General features: G+C 54.2%; 1 protein-coding gene across 5 annotated transcripts in view; it reads left to right on the top strand.

Moving 5' to 3' along the window:
• CNNM4 (cyclin and CBS domain divalent metal cation transport mediator 4) overlaps positions 1-16,781 on the top strand; it is a 37,377-nt gene extending 20,596 nt beyond the window's left edge. The window contains exons 2-8 of one of the 5 annotated variants that reach the window (XR_004521767.2): positions 6,125-6,268; positions 6,560-6,694; positions 7,703-7,872; positions 8,135-8,231; positions 13,175-13,356; positions 13,671-14,583; positions 15,474-16,781. Coding sequence is in view for 1 of the 5 variants with exons in the window: in XM_033838434.2 (XP_033694325.1) it covers positions 6,125-6,268; positions 6,560-6,694; positions 7,703-7,872; positions 8,135-8,231; positions 13,175-13,356; positions 13,671-13,868 (926 nt within the window). In the remaining 4 variants the exon portion in view is untranslated. Of the gene's footprint in view, positions 1-6,124; positions 6,269-6,559; positions 6,695-7,702; positions 7,873-8,134; positions 8,232-13,174; positions 13,357-13,670; positions 15,324-15,379 lie in introns of those variants that run through there. The other 4 variants (XR_004521766.2, XR_012325588.1, XR_004521765.2 and 1 more) reach the window with 4 other exon arrangements.
• Positions 16,782-17,513: the final 732 nt, after the last annotated feature.

The raw sequence follows: 17,513 nt of genomic DNA, 5'->3' as shown, positions 1-17,513 counted from the left end.
ATCTGCCGATCCCGCGGGGGTTTCTAGAGGCCTCGTGCAGCTTTCTGACCTGGACAAAGGCTGACAAGGGCGGAGAGGGCAAGCTTGCAGCCAGATGTGGCCCAGAGGTGACCTCAGGACAGCAATTTCAAGGTGCCTCCTTCCCTTCCCCACAGCCAGGTTGCCCCTTCCTAGCAGTGCTTGAATCTAGAAGGCTGAGGAAGCTCCAAGCCCTAGCAAAGCAGTGTGAGAGTATTTTTAAGAGTTTCTTTCTTTCTTATGTGTTTCTTTCTAATTATACCATTGTTATGGAAATTTTGGAATTTCTATTTAGGGAAGTATAAAAAAGAAAAAAGAAACCATACTGAAACCCCCATACTGTTAGGTTAAACCATATGAATTGAAATTGTCTTTTTTTTTTGGTCAAAAATAGTGAAATATCAGCAATTTCATAGGGGGCAGCCAAATATAATCATTTTGCTACATTGTCTCAGCCTTCTTTTCTTTGAATAAGGACTGCCTTGGAAAACGTGGGATGCTCAGCTTTTGGAGTAGATGTATCATGTCAATTTTCATGTTTCATTTCTCACCCCACTTCTCCCCCCAAAATCCAATTATCCAGTTGAATGGATACTGATAATCAAATGAGGTGACTCGTTAAAATGAAATTCTATGTTAGATTTAAACTCCATACAATGAGAATCATAAATGTAAGTCCTGAGTTGATCCTCTTATTCTAAATGGTAAATCAGTTAATAGTAATTTCCGAATTACTGTTCAGAAGCTGCTTTTTTTTTTTTAAAGTCATCACCCCCCGTTGCTTTTTTTAAAAAATATTTATTTATTTACTTGGTTGCACCGGGTCTTAGTTGCAGCTCGCCAGCTCCTTAGTTGTGGCACATGGGCTCCTTAGTTGTGGCATGCAGACTCTTAGTTGTGGCATGCATGTGGGATCTAGTTCCCTGACCAGGGATCGAACCTGGGCCCCCTGCATTGGGAGCATGGAGGGTTTTTTTTTGTTTTCTTTTTTGTTTTTTCAGTACGCGGGCCTCTCACTGCTGCGGCCTCTCCCATTGCGGAACACAGTCTCCGGACGTGCAGGCTCAGCAGCCATGGCTCACGGGCCCAGCCGCTCCGCGGCATGTGGGATCTTCCCAGACCGGAGCATGAACCCGTGTCCCCTGCATCGGCAGGCGGACTCTCAACCGCTGCGCCACCAGGGAAGCCCAAGGGAGCATGGAGTTTTAACCACTGCGCCACCAGGGAAGTCCCTACAGAAACTTCTTGATTACTAAAATTCAGAATAATTCTTTGCCTAGTCTCCGTCCCTCTCCCCCTTCCCCCATTGGTTATGTTTCTTTTCCTAAGGCACATCCACATGAACTGTGTCATCCATTCCACAAATATTCATTGAACACCTACTGTGTGCTGCTTGCTGTTCTGAGTTTTGGGAACACAGACGACAGCCTCTGATATGATGGAGCTCTCAATCTAGTGGGAGAAGATGGTCCATAAAACGACAAACACAAGGAACAAGCATGTTCTATTTTTTTTTAAATTTATTTATTTTTGGCTGCGTTGGGTCTTCGTTGCTGTGCGCGGGCTTTCTCTAGTTGCGGTGAGCGGGGTCTACGCTTCATTGCGGTGCGTGGGCTTCTTCTCATTGCGGTGGCTTCTCTTGTTGCAGAGCACAGGCTCTAGGCGCGTGGGCTTCAATAGTTGTGGCTCGCGGGCTCTAGAGCGTAGTTGTGGCACACGGGCTTAGCTGCTCCGTGGCATGTGGGATTTTCCCGGACCAGGGCTCGAACCTGTGTCCCCTGCATTGGCAGGCGGATTCTTAACCACTCCACCACCAGGGAAGCCCTCTATTGTTTATTGTAGGTGATAAACTAAAGACAGGGTTGCGGGGCTGGAGGAAGTGTTGCCGTACTCAGTGAGGCCCTCTGGGTAGGCCAAGGTGACGTTTGAGCAGTGAAGGAAGACCCGAAGCAGGCTGAGTTGGGCAGGTGTGTGGGGCAGGAGCAGGCCAGGCTGAGGGAGCAGCCTTAGGAGTTTGAGGAAGAGCCAGGAGGCTGAGTGGCACAAGTGTGAGAGAGCAGGGCAGCAGGAGGGCTTTGGGCGCCAGGCCGCTGCGAGGAGTATGCTGTCTACCTGGAGGGAGATGGAGCCACTGAAGGGTTTGGGGCACAGCATGAGGTGACGTTATAACTTGTCCTATAAGAGGGTCCCCCTTGCTGTGGTGTTGAGAGTAGACTCGGGTCCAGGATGAAGACTTGGGGTCTCACCCTCTGGGTGAGAGGAGGTGCACGTGGCTCAGCACGTGGCAGTAGCAGTGGAGGCTCCCAGAAGAGGTTGGATTCTGGGTGTCCGTTGCAGGCAGAGCCGATGGGATCCGCTGAGTGGGTTGGATGTAGAAGGGTAGAGAAACAGAGGAATCAGGGACTTCCCTGGCGGTCCAGCGGTTAGGACTCCACGCTTCCACTGCAGGGGGCCCGGGTTTGAACCCTGGTTGGGGAACTAAGATTCCGCATGCCACACAGCGTGGCCAGAGAAGAAAAGAAATAGAGGTGGCAAAGTTTATTCCCCTAGGGCCTCATCCACTGGATGGATGGAGATTGGGGAGGTCTGGAGGAAGGGCAGGAGCTAGGTTTTGGCCGACTTAAGTTCAGGATGTTAGACATCCACGTGGAGCTAGCTGTCAGCGAGCAGCTGGCTGGATATGTGAGTCTAGAGAGCACAGGAGAGGGCTGGGTTGCTCATACTTATTTGAGACGCCTTGACTTATTTGTATTTAAAGTCCAGAGGCAAGGGACCAGGTGCAAGGACTGAGCCCTGGGACCCTCTCTTCTCAAGGAGAAGCAGCAGCCCTGAGGTCAGATGAACACCAGGAGAGCCGTGTCCTGGAAGCCAAGGAGAAGGGAGGATTTCTAGGGGGAGGGAGAGAGTTGGCCCCTTGTCAGAGACTGTGGCCTGGGCAGGTCATCTGAGACTGGAACCCCACCGTTGGAGGTCATTGGTGACCTTGGCAAGAGAGGTTCTCTGACCAGGAGGGGAGATGGTTCTGCTACGACCCAAGAATGGCCCCTCTGGGCAGATAAATTAGAAGGCGGCAGATATGGCCCAGGGTCCTGTGCCCGGGCCAGCAGAGGATGACTGACTGGCCCCCAGCCCAGCACCTTTGCATGGGACCCAACTGGCCAGCCACAGTCAGTGCAGTGTTCCAAGCTCTTAGCCTGCAGAGCAGGGCTGGCGGTGGGCCATGCCCCAGGTTGCCTTACCTACAGGGTACCTGTCTGCAAGGTGCTGCCACTAGAGGGCGCCCACACCCACCAGTGGATTCCACAAACCAAGGTGCCCCAGAGAGGAGCAGGGAGGGGGCTGAGAGGGGCTCAAGGAATCTGCTCGTTTCATCCACAGGAGGGGCATTTCGGTCCTTCAGAGAAGCCACCCACCTTTCCCTGTGAGGCCCAGTGTGACCCGTGACTGTTTTGTGGGTCAGGACTTGTTCTGAGTCTGTGGGTTAATCAGAGGGTTCAGTGGGGACGGGGACGTTTTCTCAGATTACTGGAGCTGTGTCTTCTCTGCAGGCGCTCTGACTTCTGGGCTGTGAGCAAAGACCTGTGGACCGAGCCACACCCACCCTGTTCTCCGGGGCTCAGTCTGCGGCAGGTTAGGCATGGAGGGTCCTTGCTCACCCCCTCTCACCAGTTTCCCTTTGTTCGCTTTAATTTTGTTTCCCCCCCTTCATTTTTTCTCAATTAAAAAAAAAAACCCATAGAAGTAAAACATGCCTAGCAAGTAGAACGATATAGAAGGGTATAAAGTAAGGGATAACACGGCCCCGCCCTCAAACTCCACATATCCCCGAAGGTGGCCATGGTTATCTCCTCCAGACACTAACAGGGTAGTTTACACCTCACCGGCCCTCGCAGGCAGATGGCAGCACGCACTCTGTCCGGTTATAGCCTCTCCAGGGCTTCCTTCCACAATGTGGCTCATCCGGCTGTGCCGCGTTCTCCCCAGAACAGCAGTGGCTCCTGTTAAGGACTGCTGCTCCATTGCTCTCGAGGTTTGAGGTTGTTAAAAAGAATGTTCTGATGAACCCCTTTGCTTGTTCTGTCTTTCTACGTTTTGAAAATTACATCCGTAGAGTAAGTTCCGACCCGTGGAATTTCCAAGTCCAAGCTTAGGGACCCTGAATTCTGAGACATGCCGCCAACTGGGCCTCCTGAAATGTGTGCCTGTTTACCTGCCCACCCACCAGAGTGCCTGTGGGGGCCTGCGTGTCTCCCCAGCACTGGGCGCTCCCAGCTTATTAGGGTGTGCCGTCTGGAAGCAGCAAAAGCTCCCTTGCTCTAATTCTGGTTCCCGCCTGATGCCACAGCTTAACTGGCTGCCCCAGGCCCCTCAGAGCATCCTTTCTGTCTCCAGAGAGCGCTCCTGCATGGGCAGCACTGACAGGTGAAGAGGCCGGGGGGCCGGACACCGGGGTTCTGGCCCTGACTGCCTGCTGCCTGCTGAGGACCTTGGCCGAGCTCTGGGTCTTGCCGGCTCAGCTCTGAAGACACTGGAAAGTTTTAATCGAGCCCATGGTTCTTCCTGGCAAAGCGCTGAAAGGTTTTTGACCACGACTGGAAATAAGGATACCACAGTGACCGGCACCTTGTGCAAAAGTTTCGCACACAAAAAACCAACCACACAGGGCTTCCCTAGTGGCGCAGTGGTTAAGAACCCGCCTGCCAATGCAGGGGACACGGGTTCGAGCCCTTGTCCAGGAAGATCCCACATGCCGCGGAGCAACTAACCCGTGCGCCACAACTACTGAGCCTGCGCTCTAGAGCCCGCAAGCCACAACTACTGAGCCCGCGTGCCACAACTACTGAAGCCCGTGCACCTAGAGCCCGTGCTCCACAACAAGAGAAGCCACCGCAGTGAGAAGCCCACGCACCGCAACGAAGAGTAGCCCCCGCTCACCGCAACTAGAGAAAGCCCACGCACAGCAACAAAGACCCAATGCAACCAAAATAAATAAAAAATAAATAAATTAAAACAAAACAAAACAAACAAAAAAAAACCAACCACACAAACAAAAAAAGTACTTCCCCCCATGTGGTGTACTCTGCGATTTTTCACTTTATTTTTAAAGATGCTGGTCCCGAGAACTGGTATGTCTCTGTTCTCCCTCAGAGGCCCCTAGGAGTTACGGGGATGCATCCTGGGGCTGGGATTCCCCGAGGCCTTAGAGACCTGGAGAACATCCTCTGCGCACCGTGCGCTAGAGTCAGGGCTGAGACTGGGTCACGCAGGGGAAGCTGACTTGACCTTCACAGCTCTCCGGGCCTTCCCCCCTTAGGCTGCTCTAGACCCGTGTCCCCGTGTGTGGGTCACACAGTCCCGTTCAACCCAGAGTGGGGGCCGGGCCCTTTTTGGCTGTCACCCTGTCATTGTCACGCGCTAGGGCGAGGGGCACGAGAGCAGTGTGGGACCCCAAAGGAGGGCCTGGGAAGCCCTGCCGCCCCACAGAGCTCCTGTGGAGGGTCCTTCCTCCCCATCCTCTGCCTCCTAACTTTCTTTCTTGCCTCGAAGGGTGGCCCTCCTAATTATAGCCTGGGCTAATTTGTTAATGGCTTTGGGTACTGAGAGCCCTTGCCTTGGGCAGGATCACGGCCCCTGGGTACACGCAGGGAAGTTTTGCCAGGGAGCACTGGATGAAGGGACGTGAGTGGCCTTTGAGGCCCATGGGGGGGCGGCGTGGGCCCCCTGGGGAGCCCCATGTCCAGCTGGTGCACGCAGGGCTCTGACCAATGCTGCCTCTGTCCACGAGTTATCAGGGTGGGTCTCTCCCCTTTCCAGGGGTCCCAGGAGCCCCTGGTGCGCGGCACCAGGCAGGGCCTTGCCATTTTCATTCTATTTAAACAAATGGTCCTTAATTAAATGCCTTTAAATTGAAAAATACTTTTGGTTTTCCTCTCCATGAAAGCAATGTCTGTTTGCAATAGAAGCTTCAGGAAATGCACAAAAGGGAAAAAAGGCCATTCATGACCCCACCCCAGTGACTTATGACCCCAAATGTGTTAACTTTTGGTTGAGGAGTCTCATGACTGGTCCCTCTGCTCTTGTTTGACTCATTATATTGTCCCCGCAGGGAAGTCCCACCTGGCCATCGTGCAGAAGGTGAACAACGAGGGCGAAGGTGACCCCTTCTACGAGGTGCTGGGCCTGGTCACCCTGGAGGATGTCATTGAGGAGATCATCAAGTCCGAGATCCTGGACGAGTCTGATATGTACAGTGAGTCCCCTTCCCACCCTGCCCTGCTCTGCTCTGCTCAGACTGGCACCTGCTGTCCCCAGGCGGGAAGGCCGCCGTGGGGACGGGAGGCTGGGCGCCAACCAGGGCTGCTCGGAGCGTCCTCAGGAGCCGCCTTTCCTCCTCCCAGCATTTGTGTCTCAGCGCAGACACTGCTGCTTCTGCTTCTGGTGGAAGAAGGGCCCGCGGAGCTGGGAGTCGGCGGGTGGGTACCAGTCTGTTCCCCGGTCCTTGGGGGATGCTGTTCTCAGTTCCAGATTCCTTCTCTTGCAGCTGACAACCGAAGCCGGAAACGGGTATCTGAGAAGAACAAGCGTGACTTCTCAGCCTTCAAGGATGCTGACAATGAACTCAAGGTGAAAATTTCTCCTCAGCTACTTCTGGCTGCTCATCGCTTCCTGTCCACGGGTAAGAGCATGAGGAGGGCCTTCGGGTGTCGGTGGGATACAGCCCCGGAGGGAGACGTACTGGGCCTCTGGTTACTCCTCCCCAGGGGACAAGGGCTACAGCAGATGAAGGGCCTGGGGCACGCGCGCCTGCTTCTGGAAGGGGGCGAGGTGTTTTCCTTCCATCCCCACCGAAGATCCCTGCGGTTTGTTTTCCCCGTTAATGGGCTGCTGCTACAAACTTCCAGGAACCATCCGGCTTTGTTTTGGCTGTTTTGTGCTGGGAGGACCTGAGGTGGGCACCGGGCTCCCCGTTGAGGAGGGAGAAGGAGGCCCTTCCATGTGCCCCCTCCCCCTGGGTACAGCCCACAGCCCTGCATGCTCATCCTCTCTGAGCATCTGGATCCAGCTCCCTTATCTCTCTGCCTCCCCTCCACCTGCATCTGCTGGGCCCCTCGGGACCTGACTTCTAGGTCAATGACTTTTCTCTCTTCTCACCCCTGACTCAAAGCTCCCTTGGAGACCCGGGTGATTGATTAGGAAAACGCCCGCCTGCTCTGTCCTCTCCCCTCAGTCTGACTTCCTTCCCAGCCCTCACTTGCTAAAGCTGTGATCCTTCCCTCTCCTGTGCTTTTCCTGCCGGGCTATTGATGACATGGATACTGACAGTCGTGATAGTCACGTTTATTAGGCACTTCGCATGTGGCAAGCGTGTGTCTAAGTGTCCTACGTCTGTTATCCCATTTCACCAAACAGCGACCCCATGAAGTTTTAAATCCCTATTTTACAGATGAGGAAACTGAGGCACGGGTGAAGGAGTTTGCCTGAGGTCATGTTTTATTAGTGCAGGAGCCACTGTCCAGGCCCAACCAGTGACAGACCTGCATGTACTGAGGCCGGAGCCAAGGTCATGCCCTCCGGGGAGGCAGGGCCAGGCAGTGAGGAGCCGTCCAGCACAGCAGTGACCATGTTCCAGGCACTGCCCCGCCCAGCCTGGCCTCATGTGAAATCCTCCTCTCTCCTCCTCCAGAGGTTCCCCAGTTCAGCCCCTCTCTGATATCGGAGAAGATCCTGCTGCGGCTGCTCAAGTACCCAGACGTCATTCAGGAGCTCAAGTTCGACGAGCACAACAAGTACTACGTCCGCCATTACCTGTACACCCGCAACAAGCCGGCTGACTACTTTATCCTCGTCCTGCAGGTGCGCCTGCCCCGCCCTGGCCTCCGTGCCCGAGCCGCCCTCTCACCTGCTTTCCTGCCCTTGAGCCTCTGCTCCCCGTTGCCGGTCCTCCGCCTGCAAGGCCACCGTTGAGCCCCTGGGTCTCCAGGGCTCTGGAACTAGCTCCTCCACGGGGCCCACAGCCCTGTTCACTCCTCGCGTCTCCCTCGTGCCTCAGGCTTTTTCTTCCCAGGTGTTTTTTCCTTCTCAACTCTGTTTGTAACCCTGACCCGTGTTCTTTCAGGGGAAGGTGGAGGTGGAGGCCGGGAAGGAGAACATGAAGTTTGAGACGGGCGCCTTCTCCTACTACGGGACCATGGCCCTGTCCTCCTCCCCCTCTGGTGAGTCTCTGGGCCATGTCTGGGCCGCCCTCCAGCACTCCTGGAGGGGGAGAGACTCGGACTGGCCCCCCAGAACCTAGGGCCTCCTAGAAGGGTCATAACCCAGGTGGCTCGGGGGAGAGGAGGCCAGCGAAGGCCAGAGCTGCCAGGGCCTCGAGGAAGTGGCCTGGAAGAGCAGTGACTCACCCCTTGGGACCGGGTTCAGAGAGTGGAGGGAAGAGATGAGGGGATTCTGACGAAAGCCCGGAGGGAGCTGAGAGCGTGTTCTGAGGTGGTGAGACCAGCCCACCAGGAGGCGAGGAAGAGCGTGGATATGAGTCAGGGAGCCGCAGGAAGTTGACGGCATTTGCTTGCCATATGAAGCAGGAGGCCTGTCCTGAGCAGGCGGTCCTGTGACAGCAGAGTGGGCCGACTGGGCAAGCGGGCCACAGTGGCCCTCCTTAGCCGTGATGGCGGGAGGCCAGTTGAGAGGGAGGCAGGTGGAGGGAGGCTGCAGGGCCTCACTTGTGAAGACTGGGCCAGGGGAGCCAGGGTGGGGGAAGGGGGCCCATGGCTCCCGTGTTTGGAGGCCAGGCCAGGGCCTGGTTTTCGGCCGCGCAGTTTGCAGATGGCTTCGGCTTTTCAGGGGGCTGAGCCACTGCCTTTTGGTTAAGGGGCCGTTCTGATGGAATAAAGGGACCTGGGGGCAAAGAAAGGACTGGACAGCCTCTGAGAAGGGCCACTGGCCACCCCGGCGCCCTCTGCTTCTCCAGTCCTGGGTGGCTCAGGCTCCCCTTGCTGGAGGGGGTGCCCGGCAGACGAGGCCCGAGTCTCGCCCGGCTCAGCTCCTCGCCAGTTGTGTGACCCCTCCGGCCCCAGGTTGCTGCGGGCTGGACAGTGAAAGTCTGCTTTGGTGCCGGGGACAGGCACATGGTGAGGGGGCTGCTGCAGCTCCTGGGGAGCCTCGATGCTGTGCCTGTTACTGTCCTTTGACAAAGAGGACCCCCATGTGGGGGGCTGGGCACCCGTGCATACTGACACAGCTCAGCTCCTCCACCAGCGTGAACAGGCTCCTGGGGGAGGGGAGTGGGAAACAAGGCTGCAGAGCTGGGTTTTGGAACAGGTGGCCCCTGCCCAGGTGCCTCAGGCCTGGGGAGGACTTCTCTGCCCCTCCTGAGAGCACCTCTTGCGGTCCAGCTTGGGGAAATCTTGTGCAGCAGGGCACACAGTCACAGGATGTCCCTCCAAGCACCCTTTCTCTGCAGCCATGCCTCAGAGCCTGGTTAGGGTCCTGGGCTCTGTCTTTTGATGTGGAGGCCCCAGGTTCCCACTTGCAGTGGCTGGAAGGGAGGGGAGATGACTTCCGGGGGCTCTGGGCACACTCCACCAGCTTCTGCCCTTCTCTGATCAGGGCTCTGGTCAGCTCTGAGCACCCTCCCCGTCAGGGCCGGGTCCCCTTAATTGTTGTGCCCCCTCTCTGCTCGAGGGAACCTGGCCCCCAGCAAGTCTGCTTCTCCATCCTGTTCCTGTGGCTCCACGCCCACCCCACCCATCACTGACCTTTTCCTCTTTTGCTCCAGTGCCTTCCACCCTGGTCAGGTGTCCGCCTGGCAAGCGGAACTCCCTGCTCTCCCGGCTCTCAGGTAACATGGCATGGCTGGACAATTTGCACTGCCACCTGCCGCCTGAGCCCTCACACTGCAGCTGCATTAACCGCTCCCAGCAGGCACTGGGGGCCCCGCCCCTTGCCCAGCACCTGTGCCATCCCACCTGTTCACACTTGTGGACCAGCCTGACCAGTGCTAGCTGTGCTTGGCCTGGGGCCCAATTACTATGTGCCTTTGCCCAGGTCCTGGAAGGGTTTCCCCAGAGGTCCTTCAGTCTTTGAGAAGAGACAAAAACGCCTGCAGGTGACAGGCTGGGAGTGGAGGGTGGCTCCCGGCCAGGCCAAGTGAGACCAGCTGCTTGGGGCCACTCACAGGCCTCAGCAGGATGACTTGTCACCCCATCAGCTTTCTCTAAAAAACTTTCCAGCTTTCCTCACAGGCTTTGGTTTTCATTCTTTGGCTGCTGGTTCCACCTGCCAGGGGGAGGCAGCAGCTGGGTGGTTAGAAGTGTGGCCGCAGTCATACTGCCCTGGTTGAATGGGGTCTCCGTAGACACCAGCTAAATGATTCCGGGAGCTGACTTACCTTTTCTAAGTCTTGGTTTCCTCCTGTGAAATGGGAGCAATACATGTGCCCACTTCTTAGAATTGTTGGCAGCAGTGAGAGAATTGATATAAAATGTTTAGTTAGAGCTCAGTTACTGTTTGTTTTTTCTCTGTTACAACCAAAATGTGACATTCCAATCAGAAAGTGTTTAGGAAAATTCCAAAAGCCACAGAAACATGCTGTTTCTGGCCTTTGATATGTCACACTCCCGAGCCTTGTCCCAGGGTCGGTGGGAACTGTGTTGGCCCCAGAATCACTCAGTTCGAGGGATTCCTATCCCATGTATACTGCGGTGGCAGAGGTCCTGATGTCAGGATTCTGGCCTGGGCTGCTGAGCCCGGAGGAGAAGAGCATTACGAGTGTCTTTGAGCTCTGGTCTCAGTGCATAACTTAGAGAAGGTCCCTGGGTCCCAGCAGTGCTAAAAACTTATCACTTCAGTCAACTGTTTCCCCTATTATGCTTGTACAGCTGGGGTTTTTTCCATCTTAAATGTACAAAAACACACTTTTTAAAATTGATCCTCTTTAAAAAAAAAAGTAAAAAGGTGATTTAGAAGTCACTTGTCCCATTCAAACACAGCCAACTTTTGGCAGTGATGGGAAGTACAAAGCAATTAATGGTCTTTGAGCAGGGGGCTGTCTGATGAGAACAGAATGGGCCATGTCAGCCCTCACTGGCCAACCCCTCAGCCTCACTCTCCTCTTCTGCTCTTGCTTCTGTCTCATAGATGGCCGGGAGTTGATGCACACATGGTTTGAATCCTGATGTCTTTACCTAATATGGGAACCGAGACACTTTTCCATAAGCTTTCTAGTTAGAGCTACACAGAGTTTCACCAAGCAGGTGTGCCTTCATTTGGTTTTTTTCCCCCTTATGCATATTCATGGGGGTCTATATTCTAAGTATAACAGCATGATGTAAACCTCTTTACGGAAAAACTTCTTCTATATTTATGTCCTTAGAATATTCTTCCAGAAATGGACTTACCAAGTCAAACCCCCTGTTTTTTTGTTTTGTTTTGTTTTAATCATAAAAGTAACACAGCTTATTTAGAAAATTGGGAAGGTGGAAAAAAATCTTAAGAAAATTAAGAAGCATCCTAATTTCATTATTCAGAAACAAACACTTCATATTTTGTTAGATTTCTAGACCTCTGTTTTTAATAGGCCATGTGACTAATTTCTGTTGGTTTAAATTCAGTTCCTGTTCCTGGAGTGTTAATAAGCATTAATTAAAAGCATTCTATCATTCAAATAATTAATGTCAAATATTAAGCAATATCCCTAGTGTTTCTGGTCTTTGCTAGAACTTAATCAGAGGTGTTGCTTAAGTTAGAATGAGTGATACGTGCACATGGTCCTCTAGTGGTTGTATATCACCTAATCATAGACTATCCAGACTGTATTTTCCTGGTTTTATGAATGAAACTCAAACGTAGAGTATTACTCAATTCAGTCGCACTTGGTTCAGCCACCCAGATTCAATGGTTGCTCTTTTCACTGGTCTGTTTGTTAGAATAGCTGACTCAGTAGTTAGTAACTTACTAGTTAACTAAGCAAATCAGCTTAGTCCACGTCCTGTTCGTTTAGAACAAGCCAGTACGCCTCCACAGTTAACTTCTTGGTGCATTTCATTGTTTTCTGAGTGTTCCCCAAAATACGAGCTAATGATGTACAATAATGTGTGTGCCCTTTCTTTTCCAAAATAAGGAGCTGGTTCCTTCCTGGTTGGAGGTTGAGCCATTCCCCTTGCCTGGTTTCAGTCGACCGAATGGAGGCCTGTGCTTCCCCTAGTGGCGGGAAGAGGCACTGCCACCGCTACCCCAGGCTCTGCCTCATGGGAGGGGGACTGAGACCCAGCCCCCAGACACCCCAGAGTGGGAAGCCTGGAGCTCTGGGGCCTCTAGGTTCCTCTGAGAGGAACCTGCTGCACCCCACCCCCCTGCCAGACTGGCTGGGCTCAGCAGACACAGGGCAGGACTGTTCCATACACAACAGGTTACGTGTAGAGCACACTTTTGAGCTCTTACGAGCATTTTGAGATGTGAGCAGGGTGTCATGTTGGGGGGTGTATGACGTGTGGTGAGAGAGTGCAAACTGTAGGTTCTTCCTTTGCATATAATTTAAAAGTATGCAGTTTGGGCTTCCCTGGTGGCGCAGTGGTTGAGAATCCGCCTGCTGACGCAGGGGACACGGGTTTGTGCCCAGTCTGGGAAGATCCCACATGCCGCGGAGCGGCTGGGCCCGTGAGCCATGGCCGTTGGGCCTGCGCGTTCGGAGGCTGTGCTCCGCAACGGGAGAGGCCACAACAGTGAGAGGCCCACGTACCGCAAAAAAAAAAAATGTATGCCGTTTATGTCCCTTGACAGAAGCTGTCATCGAGACAGGGACAGTGGCTCCTCTGCCATGCTGGGGTCATCATTGTGTCACCCTTGCCTGATCAGCTGTTGGGGAAATGAGGGGTTTTGTAGCCATAAACTTTCTGTGTCTCTGGTTTTTGTTTTCTGTTTTGTTCATCTGTTTGGGTAGACTTTTTAATTCTTACTGCACCACAGTCCTAAACAAACTAGCTCATTGGCATTGATGAGGTCAGACCTTCTGCAGGCAGAGCTTCTGTTCGTTTGTGCCCGAGAGCCACTTCCCACTGCCGGTGGGGGCACTACTGCCCGGGTGTCCGTGGACAAGGTTGGACGGGAGGCTGTGAGGGGCACCAGGCTGGCCCCCGGCCTGACAGCCTCTCTCCCTCCACAGACCGCTCCCCACCCCACCCCGCACCCCTCAGCCGCTCGGCCTCCCTCAGCTACCCGGACCGCTCAGAAACGGCGTCGAGCACGGCCCCCTTGGCAGGCAGCAGCCAGTTCGGCAGCTCAATCCTCGGCCAGTACACCTCCGACTTCAGCGTCCGGGCGCTCATGGACCTCCAGTACATCAAGGTGAGCGATCCCCATGGCCCTCTTCCCAGGCAGCACCATCCTCCTCATCCTGGGCGTCTGGATCACTCTGTGTCTCACCGGCAGCTTCTTTCTTTGATCCACCACACCCAGCACGGAGGGCCCGGGATGCATGTCCCTCCTGCTCTAGCTCCTCACTCCTTGGTCACCCCCCCCTCCGCTCCGCCCCCTGGGTCACGCCCTCTCTCCTGGACTCGCAGCCTCCCTCCTGGCTGCCCGTTTCTCCGGGTCTCCTGTAGGGTTGGCCCCCCCGGCCCTGCTGTCGGTGAACCAGGCCGTCCCGCTTCCCCCTGCAGATCACCCGGCAACAGTACCAGAATGGGCTGCTGGCCTCACGCATGGAGAACTGCCCCCAGTTCCCCCCGGATGGGTGCACCATCTGTACCGAGAACTTGACCGACAAGTCCGAGCTGCCCCTGGTGGACGAGACCACGACTCTCCTGAACGAGTGCAACTCCTTGCTGCACAGAGCCTCCCTCGAGGGTGCCATCTGACGGGAGGGCCCGGGGTCCCCCGCCAGCCCCGCGGGGGCCTCCCCAGTGGGCCCACACGAAGACAGGGAGCCTGTTAGGCCGGAAGGGGTACAGATAGCCTGTCTGACTGAGCAGCCAGATGGCCCCCGACCCGAGGGGGATCTGGCCTCCGGCAGGGACCTCTGAACAGCTCCGAGCTGGCGGCTGCCCACCCTGGACTGTGGGGCAATGGGCCGGCGACCAGGAGCACTTCTAAACTAGGCTCATCTCACCTCTTTTTAATACCATATGGGGAAGGGAAGACAGGGTTAAGGAACTTTATTTAAAAACAATTTTTTTTTTTTTCCACAAAAACTTTAAAAGGGGTAGGGTTTCTCACCCCGGGAAGCGATAGCCATAATCTGCTCGCAGCCGGGACTTTTTGGCTATGTCCCTGACTCAGGAAGCCTCCTCTTTCTGCTTCTCCTCCGCCTCCTCCAGAGATGGCATCCCACGGGCCTGCTGGAGGAAGGTTTTCCCTTGGGAGGGAAGAAAGTTCTTCCCAGGAAGCAAAGAACCAAATAGTGCTGAGAACAATTGCCCGGACACGCGCTGAGGCTCGCCTGGTGTCACCGAGGCCGAGGGATTCTGGGAACCGTGATCAGGGACGTGACACTCGCAACTGCGGAGAGGAGCACTCCTCCTGGTAATCGCTGGACCCAGGAATCTCCTAGAACTCTGCTGATGAGCTCTCCTGGTGAGTTGGGCTCCGTTGAGGACTCTCGCCCCGTCCCTCATATCTGCCCCTCTGGACAACTCTCCCCTTGTAATGGGGCTGAGTTCAAGTGTTAGGCAGGGTCTCACACCTTTAAGATTGCTAACCCCTGCTCCCCAGGCCCTGACCTCACTTTCACCAAAGGTTTTCCCCAGGCTGGTGGAGCGACTGCGTTAGAGGGGACTTGTCTGCGATGCTCCTTTCGGGGCCAGGAGGGAACCTGGTCATGGGCATCTACGTCGTTAGCAATTCGTTCCATCCCCCTTCCCACCCCACAGAGAAAGTCAGGTCTCAGTCACTGACCCACCAAGCCCTTCTTTCCGGACTCCCGGTTTCTAATCCAAAACCCCAGTGCCTCTTAGAGACTGAGGACAAGAGGACGTTGTAGGAAGCCAACCTAAGCAGGTCCTTCATGCCCTTTCCTCTGTGGCTGAGGCTCACCTGGCTTTGTTCACGCACTTACAGATCTAACTAAAAGGCACATAGCTGGCAGCCCCGTCTTCCCCACGTGTGTGTTATCCTAGTGTGAGATGTCGTCCTGGCCTTTGCTGAAGCTCATGGTCCTGGGCGCTCAGAGCCCCAGCCCCACGCGCAGTCCTGCCCCAGCACCTTTTCCCTGTGCTGCAGGCTTCCCGCCATCGGGGAGGCTGTAGGACCAAGGTCCAAGGTGGCCCTTTGGTTGGGTGGAACAGTTGCTGGGGGGGTGGGGGGGCCCAAGATCAGGCGAGGGAGACTCCACAGGCCTTCCTGAGTGTTATTTATTCACTCCTTTCCTCAGCCTGTGAGTCCTGTTACCCCAAGTGCTCTGTTGGGGACCAGGAAATGTCTTGCACCAAGTATACTGGCCCCTGGTCATTTTAAAGTTCTTCCAGACACAGAATTGATTCCTACAAGTCTGCAGAGAAGGTGGTGACAGCCATGGGTTCTCAAGCCATAAGGAAAAAAGACACCAGACCTTTGGCCCCCGTTGGGGCCTGAAAACCCCTCAGTTTTCTCCAGAAGCAGCTTGCTTTCCGAGTCCACACAGGGGCTCGCAGAGCTGTGTTCCTGGGACCTGAGTGCCAGGTGGAGCAGACTCACGGCCTGAACCGAGTGTGTGTGAAGCCAAAGGAGCAGGTGCACACACTTCCACGGCTACCTCTTTGCACGCACAGTTACTTTCAAGAGATGGTCCCGCCTCCCCTCCTCTTCCCGACCCCATTTATAATCACTTTGTGCAGAGGGTCATGATTATTTCCACATATTACTGGTCCGATGACTTCCTCCTCCCAGTGCAATTTTTCACCTCCTATTCCAATCTCTCGTTCCTGGGCTGAGCAGTACCCTGACCTGGCCCAGCCCTGCGTGTCTTCCCGTGGTAGGGAGACCTTCGCAAACGGCCCCTGGATGGGTAGGCGAGTTACAGCCACCGTAGCAAATAACTCATATTTATTTTGCATAAGATTTTAATTTGTATATTTTTGTGATTTATTTTGGCATTGTTATGAGTTTGACTCTCGGGGAGTTTTGTTATGACTCTTGTGTCTTTTGTCACAAAACAATGATAATATTTGCTAAACGATATATGGAATTTATTTTTGATTGGTAATAAAAAAAGAAATATGTATAAATCTTGGTGAGTTTACAGTTGGCCTGTTTGAGTCCTGTCGATACTCGGTGCCGGTCATAGAGCTAGAAGTGGCCGTGCCTGGCTCTCACCTATGAGAGGGCAAGGGGCCAGCATTCTGGGACTGTGTAGCAGTAAAAAGGAAGCAGAAATGTAACTTACAAAAATATATATAATCAAGGCTGTTGTCACAGGAGCTAGAGAGTGCCAGCTGCTGCTAGACAGACAGGGCAAGGGTGCTCAACTGCCACCATTAGGGATCCAGTACAGTGGACACCAGAGGCTTGGGGGCAGCTGGGATGGGCAGATTTGCCCCTCCTCTCTCCCCTGGGGGCTGAAGGAGAAAGGAGCTTGATCCAAAAGTATGATCATGTGGTCTTACAGCAGCAGGTGCCTCTCAGTCCACACTCAGGGGCTGGTTGTGGTTTCACAGTTGGAGCGCTCACCGCTGGAGAGCCCGCCTGAGAGGGACCTCACTGTATCCGCTCCCGAGGCTTCAGCCAGGCGGACTCCTGCCCACAGGTGCCTGTGTGTGCAGTCGAGTGCACCCAGGCCAGGGGCTCACGTGCACTCACAACAAGTGAGCCTGGCTTGACAGGGCCAACTCGGGGCGGGGAATGTTTAAAGAAAGGGAGGCACTGGGTAGGCAGAAAGGAAGGAGGACATTTCAGATAAAAGGAGTAACAAATACAAAGTCTTGTGCATAGGTGGGCAACAATAAATTTCATTCATCCATCTGTTCCACACGTTTAAGCCCTTGCTACATGCCAGGTGCCCCCAACCCCTCAGGCTGTCTTCTCCGCCTGGAACTTCCTCCCAGGTCTTGGTGGGGCTCACCCCCTTGCTTCATCTAAGCCTCTGTTCAAATGCTACTTCCTTGAAGAAGCCTTCCCCCATCACCCCAGCCAAAAGAGCTTGGCCCCAGTCCCTCTGTCCGTCTCCTTGTATTGCCATGTTTTTCTCCATAGCACATATTGTCAGATATTAAAATACGGATTTGTATATTTTCTGTTGTCCTCACACTGGAACTTAACCTCCACCAGGTCAAGGTCTTTCTTATTTCCACTGCAGTCCCAGCACTAGGACAGTACCTGGTACATTGCAGGCACGTTTGCAGACTTGAGAGAGAAGAAGGAATTAGCCAGGGGTCACACACAATAGTTACGGGTTTGAAACTCAAGAATACTAGATAAAACATGGAAATGTCTTGAACCAAATGATCAGAAAGGAAAAATCGCCCGTGGGGGAACTGAATGCCCGGTGACAAGTGTCTCCACTGATGCTGTGATGATGGGCCAAAGACTGA

The sequence above is a fragment of the Tursiops truncatus genome, chromosome 14, assembly GCF_011762595.2.
Source record: "Tursiops truncatus isolate mTurTru1 chromosome 14, mTurTru1.mat.Y, whole genome shotgun sequence".
NCBI classification, from domain to species: domain Eukaryota; kingdom Metazoa; phylum Chordata; class Mammalia; order Artiodactyla; family Delphinidae; genus Tursiops; species Tursiops truncatus.
Note: the sequence above shows the minus strand (reverse complement) of the source record. Positions and strands in the feature narration are given on the sequence as shown.